This window comes from Hipposideros armiger, unplaced genomic scaffold, assembly GCF_001890085.2.
Source record: "Hipposideros armiger isolate ML-2016 unplaced genomic scaffold, ASM189008v1 scaffold_28, whole genome shotgun sequence".
Taxonomy (NCBI): domain Eukaryota; kingdom Metazoa; phylum Chordata; class Mammalia; order Chiroptera; family Hipposideridae; genus Hipposideros; species Hipposideros armiger.
In genome coordinates this window covers 3,704,214-3,711,442 of record NW_017731378.1, presented here as the reverse complement: position 1 = coordinate 3,711,442, position 7,229 = coordinate 3,704,214, and the positions used below count along the sequence as shown (strand labels likewise).

The window sequence follows — 7,229 nt, the reverse complement described above, 5'->3', positions numbered from 1 at the left end:
TGTCTTTTGGCTAGACATTCTTACAAGTTGAATCAAGAATTTCTAATTAACAGACATCACTTAATCTCAAAGTGCTTTCTTTTGAGAGGGGAAATTCCCTTTAGTTTCTAATGAAAATTTTGTTGTATAAATATTCCAATTTTGCCTCCACTATGGACATAAATTTGTGTCTATACTCCAGCCAAGAATGATGGGGGATCAGATGAAGTGGACTCAGGGCAGGTCACCATGGAGCAGGTGACACAACGTGTAATAGAGACTTCCTGTGTGGGGTTGAACCCTTTATTTATTCTCCTGGAGAGAGGCCACCAATGGTAGGTCACCATTATATGGTGATTAAACTTCACCATCCATAGAAAGGGAATCAGGCCTTCTCGTCCATCAATGTACACATTGACGAGGTCAAGGGAGAGGTATGTTGTCCAAAAAACAAAAACTTACTTCCAGAGTCCATCATTTTATCTGTGTTCCCTGCTCACATCACACAACACACAATTATCTACTCCTTAGGTCCTTGGGTTTCTTTTTTTATTTTTATTTTTTAAATTATAAATTTTTTTTTTTTTTTAGAAATTTTATTGGGGAACATTGTGTTTTACCAGGACCCATCAGCTCCAAGTCAAGTAGTCTTCAACCTAGTTGTAGAGGGTGCAGCTCCATGACCCATGTGGGAATCGAACTGGCAACCTTGGTGTTATGAGCCTGCGCTCTAACCACCTAAGCTAACCAGCCACCCCACCTTGGGTTTCTTTGGGTAACAACCCCTCTGAAGGATCTGATGAAAGCTGTGGGCCCACTGTGCAGAAGGAAAAAATGCGCACTTTTCCCATATATTTTTGTATCTCTGAAGCCCATCCATGGACCCAAAGTTAAGAACCTGTAGTCTAGCTTACCTTTCAGCTTTCCATTGCACAGAAGAGGAAACAGATGTGTTAATAGGAGGATGGAGATTAGACCCAGATCCCCAAGTCGCTGTCCCGAGTGGCACAGTAAAGATTTGTGTGTGAAAGATGGATGCTGTGCATGTCATGCATAACCTAAACAAGGTGATACTGTAACAGGTTCTCATGGTACTGTATCCTTTCCCTTCATGGCCCTTCTCAGTTTGTAACCATATATTTATTTGAGTGATTATTTGCCTTCTTTGATACACTGTAGGCTCCTGAGGTCTCCTCAAGTACCTGGACTAGGTTCCCCCCAACCCCCATCCTATCTTCAAGGCCTGGCAAATAATAGGCACTCAATAATTGTATGACTAATTGTGCGATTGGATGAATGAGCATGGTTAGTGTGAATATAACTGGGTTAGGTATGGAGCCATTCTCTATATTTTAGGGTAGAGTCAAGTTTAAGGGGAGCTGAAGTCTGAAGCCGAGAATTTCTAGTGAAGTGAGACGTGCACCAGAGCCAGGGCACACAAATGGGAACCAGAAAAAACCCAGCTGGTTGGCATTCTGATTTTTTCTGGTTATTGGTTGGATTCTGAATATTGCCAGCTGCTCCATCTCAAAACACTCTCCTTTCTTGTCTTCCAGTATTTCATACATACTGGTTTTCCTCTTGCCTTTCTGGATACTCCTCAGCCTTTCCTTGCAGACTCATCCTTCTTAATTGGAATTCTAAATGTTGGACCCCACAGCTCAGACCTGAGCCTCTTCTCCAAATCACATTCAACCCCATGGCTTAAACACCATCTATATGCAGAGGACTCCTAAGTTCTATCTCCAGAATTCTCCTCTGAGCCCCAAGACCCATGTATCCAATTGCCTTTTTGACATATTCATGTGGACCTGTAATGGTCAAATTTAACATGTTCAAAATGGAGCTTTGATTCTCAGTCTTCCCCATCTCAATAAATGACACCATTTATCTAGTTGCTCAGGTCAAAATTTAGGAGTCTTCATTTCTTCCTCTCCCTCATTTTCCCTCTACCCTCCTCTAATCAATAATTCCACCACCAGAGGTGCACCACCTCTCTGTCTCTACTGCTGTTCCCCTAGTCCAAGCCATTATCATTGCTCAGCTGGATTACTACTTTATTCTTCCACCTAAAGTAGCCCCTCCTTGCTGTGGTTACTTTCCATCACATCACTCAATTTCTTCCCTTCATAGTACTTATCAAAAACTGAGTTCCGGGGCCGGCCAAGTGGCTCAGTTGGTTAAAAGCTCGCTCAACAGTGCAAGCTCTGAGCAACAGGGTAAAGGGTCACTGGTTCAATTCCCGGCCCGAGCTGAGCTGCCAACAGGTGACAGGATGGCTCAGCTAAAAAAAACCAAAAAACAAAAACTGAGTTCCTATGTATGTACTGAATTTGTTATGGTCTGTTTCTTCAACTAGAATGTATACTCTATCTTATTCATTCTACAAATATTTATCATAGGCCTACTAAACTTCGGTTCCTGTTGTAGATGTGGTATGAAGATAAAGTATGTGGCAAGAACTGCCCTTCAAGTTTGAGAGGTACAGACATGGATGCTGGATCTTGCCTGGGCCACAGACCCCCGAGTCTGGACTGTGGAAGTAGATGAAATTGTGGCTGCCGACTTGGTAGCAGATGCCACAGTGTGAGGTGTGAAGCAAACAGGAAAGTGTCATGAGACTAAGGGTTGGGGTCAGCTGGGATGAAAGCCCCCAAATCCTCCAAGGGATCATAATATCCAGTGATATAGCCAAATGTCATCACAGGAAGTCCCCTAAGGGAACACTTGCCCTTAATCCTGATCTCAACACTTCAAGACTAAAAAGAAGAGGGACTATAAGAGTCCCTGGAGCGACAAGTTGGGCTACACTGGAAGAATAGAATGTGTGACTGAAGTGAAAAATGAACAATATTAAGTCTTAATCAGAATGACACTGAGATGCTCATTTCACATTTATACCTAACAAGTTGAGACAAATCTCTCAACATAAGTGCATTATGACAGGACTACAGGGAGCTCTGAAAACATATAGTAAGGGGATCCAAGCCCATCTAGGGCTCAAGGAAGGCTTCCCAACAGGAAATGTTTATGCTGAGGCCCAAGGGATCTCACTTCTCCCTTACACACACTTCGTGTTCCCCATGTTCCAAACAAGCCAGGCCTTTTCACCCGTCTCTACACTTGTACTGTTCCACTCGCCTGGAGTGCTCACTTCCCTTCCCGACTACTCAGTGTGGCTAACTCCTACTCATCTTTTAAGATGTAGCTCAAAATCGAAACCTCTCCCCAAAGGAGGGTTAAATCAGTCCCTCCATTGAGCTCTCCCAACACTTGGGTACACCTTATGGGGCATTTTGTGTGTACTTGCTTGTCTCCACCACTATACTGTGAGCTCATAGTGGCCCAAGAGCCTAGCACGAAGGCCAACTCAATAGGTGTCTGCTGAATGAAGGAACGAAGGAAAGACTGAATTTTTTAAAGGGGTTAGCATCAAGCTGTGGGGAGCAGGGGAAAATGATTCAAGACACAGGGGTGAGCTGAGCTCCTTGGAGCGTTGTCTTCACAGAACCGAGTCTGGGTCAGGCTGACGTAATGAGCCAACCTTTTAGAAGGATCTCAATAGAAATAGGTCAGTTCTTCCCTATGTCTTTAAGAACTAGAGGCTTCGTTTCCGCGCCTGCGCATTTAGAGAGTAAACACCTCTCTTTTTCACCTTCCCTCCCCCCCGTTATCCCTATTGCCCCAACCGGCTGCAGCCTCCTCCCATAATCCCCTTCTTCGGGTGGGGTAATTGTCTGTCCCAGGGCGCCTGGATTTTTCTGGAGGGTGGCGAGCATAAATGGTTCATCCTACTGCCTTCATTACCTTCCACTTTTCGCGTTTCCTCTGTTTTACTTTCCCCTACCGAAAGAAACTCAATAGGCTGGCCCAAAAGAAGGAGGGGGAGCCGGGCTAAGGGGACCGGTCTGAGCCGGTCTCTGGCGCAAGCGCAGTGCGGATAAACAGGAAGCAGGCGGCAGAGGCAGCGGCAACCGAGAACTAGGGGCTCCGTAGGGGGAATAGCGGAAGAATTACGATTGTCGAGAGAGCAACAGAGACTAACTGAGGACGAGAAAAGAAGCTTTGGCCACCTGCCTCCAGGGACCGAGAGGTTGCAGCTTCGCTCTCGGCTTAGGCTTCCGGCTCCCCAGCTTAGGCTGAGCCAGCGGCTGACAAAGGGCTCACTCCGGTGCCGCCGCCCTTCTCATCCGGGCATCCGGGTCCCTGCGGAGTGGGAGGGGGAAGGGCAGAGGGGGGAAAGGAAGGAGCCGGAGGGGCGTGCGCTTGGAGCGGAGGCCCTCTGCAGGGCTCCGGGCCGGCGGCCCAACGGACAGAGGCCAAAGAGGAACCGTAGAGGTGCTGGCAGCTGGAAGCAGGAGGATGGTGCAGAAGGAGAGCCAGGCGGCACTGGAGGAGCGAGAGAGTGAGCTCAACGCCAACCCTGCAGTCTCCGCAGGGGCATCGTTGGAGCCGCCGGCAGCTCCGGCCCCTGGAGAAGACAACCCTACCGGGACCGGGGGAGCAGCGGTGGCCGGGGCTGCAGGAGGGACTCGGAGGTTCTTGTGTGGCGTGGTGGAAGGTGAGCGCCCTGGCGCGGGCTGGGCAAGAGTTTCCTCCCTCCCGCCTCGCCCCAGTACTAACATGTTCTCTTCTCGTGAGGGGGTGGCGGCGGTGTTTTAAGGGGCTCTGAAAGGGTGTTACTTCCTTGTGTCTGACATTGGATCATGCTAAGACGAGGGGAGCGGCAAGACGGTGGGCAAGCCTCCCTTCACGTTCTTAAATGGCGTCGAATTCCCCTATTGCAATTAACAAGCCTGACCCCACCCGCCTTGGGCTTGGAGCCAGGCGTGCTCCTGCGGAGGCGTTGGTAAGGAGCCTAGTGCTAGGCTCTTGTATACGTGTTTGTACCTTGGGATCTTATTCCCTAGGGTGGTCTGCGTTCAAATAGAAAAATGCGTTATAGCGTTGCTGTCCCCCACCTTTTGGAAAAAAATAACCCGCACAGCTGTGCTTGTACTCCTGGAGTGAAGAGAAGCAAGCTCAGTAGGCCGATAATTTTACAAATTCCTCTTTGCTTAGAATTTTTTTTGCCGACTAGTCACCACCCCGCACCCTTGGAAGACTCATTCGCAACCTAGAAAATTGCCCTTTGCCCGCTACTGTGCCTTGCCCCTGAGTGATGAAGCTTTGACTTTAATATCTGAGATACAGAATTTTAATTTAGTGACTGCAGAAGAGGTTTAAAAAATGCCCTTCTCGCCACCTCCTCATTTCCATTAAAAAGAAATGATGGGCTTTTTTGGTAGTTGTGGAAAATGACCAGGAGATTATTGTATCACAGTTTATGAATATAATGTACAAATATTTGGCTGTGCATTCTATGGAAGCATGAATCAGTTACATTATTGCTCTTTCCTCGAATATAGCATATATTGGAGTTTTCTGAAGTATTTTGGCTGACCCAGGGTTTCCTAGCTGGCTGCTTTATTCTGTATGTAATGGTGTGCACAGAAAAGTATCAGTGTTTAAAAATCAAGTCTAAAAAAACCAAAAAGGTATGCAAAAAGGAAAGAAGGGTTGCCCTCTTGGTTGAGAGAGTCATTATTTTCCAGTGTTGTCAGCATTTTCATTTGGAAATGGGTGATGTTTACTGTATTTTAGGTAAAGTTGAATTGTAGGGGAGAACAAACTAATTTTCAGTAAGGAGTGAAATAGTTCAGCATAGTTAACTGTTGCAGAATTTGGAGGAAGACAGAATGGAAAACTTCTATATTTGGAATCAAAGTTTATGAAAACTTGATGGCTTTGTGTGACTTATCTGTTGATATATTTATTGGGCTTGTTTTAGTGCAGGGAGATTCTAGAAAAAGAATCTGTATTTTGTTGTCAGAGATCTTGGGTGGAGGGTGGAGAAGGAGTGCTGGAGGATACAGAAATGTTAGAGCTAGTCTGAGCCTAAGGAACCTTGCCTGTTCATTATACCTTCAGCAATTATGGAGAAAAGCTTGTAGTTTAAATAAGTTGGTTTGTTTTTCAGAATAGCATTGAAAGGGAACTACTCAGAGAATAGAGTTGTCTTGTCTCTTAAGAGTTGTTCCTTGTATTCCGTTGTGTATTTTCTTGGTGGCTAAGCACCTGATTTTTTATTAATATTATTATTATTTTTTGTACTTCTAAGTTTGCACAATTCCTAAAACGAATGAGGATAGAAATACTGTAGGTATCGCCAGGATTCCTTTTTTTCTTTTCCCTCATAAACCTTTGTGTAAGAGAACAGCTTCCTCTTGTGATGCTAATTAACCAAAACCTTGAATCTCTCAAAAAGCAAAGTTAGGGTTTCCAAACATTAAAATGTTAGACATTTGAAAAAATGTTTCTTTTTTTATATTGACGCAGCTCTAAAGAGATGTTTAATGCCTAGACCTTTAAGAAAAAAATCATGCTAAGTGTTCTAGGAAAGTTATCAAGACCTGTATAGAATTTACCTAATGTTTTAGTTAATATCATCTTAAGAGGGTGATCACCTACCTATAAGAGGGTAACAATGAATTGTCAAGATTGAAAATGCTACAGTTTCATACATCTGTTGTGTAGTGTATTGTTATTTTATTGTCATTGTCCTTGTTAGTGTGCTAAGTAACCATCCTGTCTAGACATTGGAGCTTAATACATGTCAGAAATTTCAGTTTTCAGTTAGTCCCTTAAGTAGGCATGTAGGTAGCGGGGGTGTATGTGGGGGGAGAGAGCGAGAGAAGCATTCTGTATTCAAAATGCAATTTTAACCATCTTCATAGTACTCCTGAGAAGTTGTCCTTATCTCTTGCAGATGATTAGATGGAGAGGTGGAAAATAAAGGTTAGGCAAGCTGTAAGGTATGATTAGCAAACAATGAGCTCCAAATACCAGTCTGGTGCTTATACCACTATATAAGGTCATTCTGCAGGTTTGTTTCCTGCAATGTGCATTGCTAGTGCCTTGCTCCTGCCTGGGACATTCTGGAGACAGCCGTGTTCTTGAATTTTCAGTTAGTTCAGATCTTTGCTCTGGAATTTAGATTGCTTGAGAGTTTCCTGTTTGGGCCAGTTTGAATTTGTTGTGAATGTGGTTGAAGGAATTTTTGGGGTCCCTTTTATTGTATCAGGAACTTAAAAGTGATCATAAAATTAGGTCAATCAAGGGCCGGCTGAGTGGCTCAGTTGGTTAAGAGCTCGCTCAAGAGTTTGAGCTCTGAGCAACAGCGGTTCGAGTCAGCCCGAGCTGAGCAGCCG

General features: G+C 44.9%; 1 protein-coding gene across 1 annotated transcript in view; it reads left to right on the top strand.

Moving 5' to 3' along the window:
• The first annotated feature begins 3,684 nt into the window (after nt 1–3,684).
• OGA (O-GlcNAcase) overlaps nt 3,685–7,229 on the top strand; it is a 26,286-nt gene continuing 22,741 nt past the window's right edge. The window contains exon 1 of the mRNA XM_019636367.1: nt 3,685–4,540. Coding sequence (XP_019491912.1) covers nt 4,342–4,540 — 199 coding nt within the window. The 5' untranslated portion in view covers nt 3,685–4,341. The remainder of the gene's footprint in view (nt 4,541–7,229) is intronic.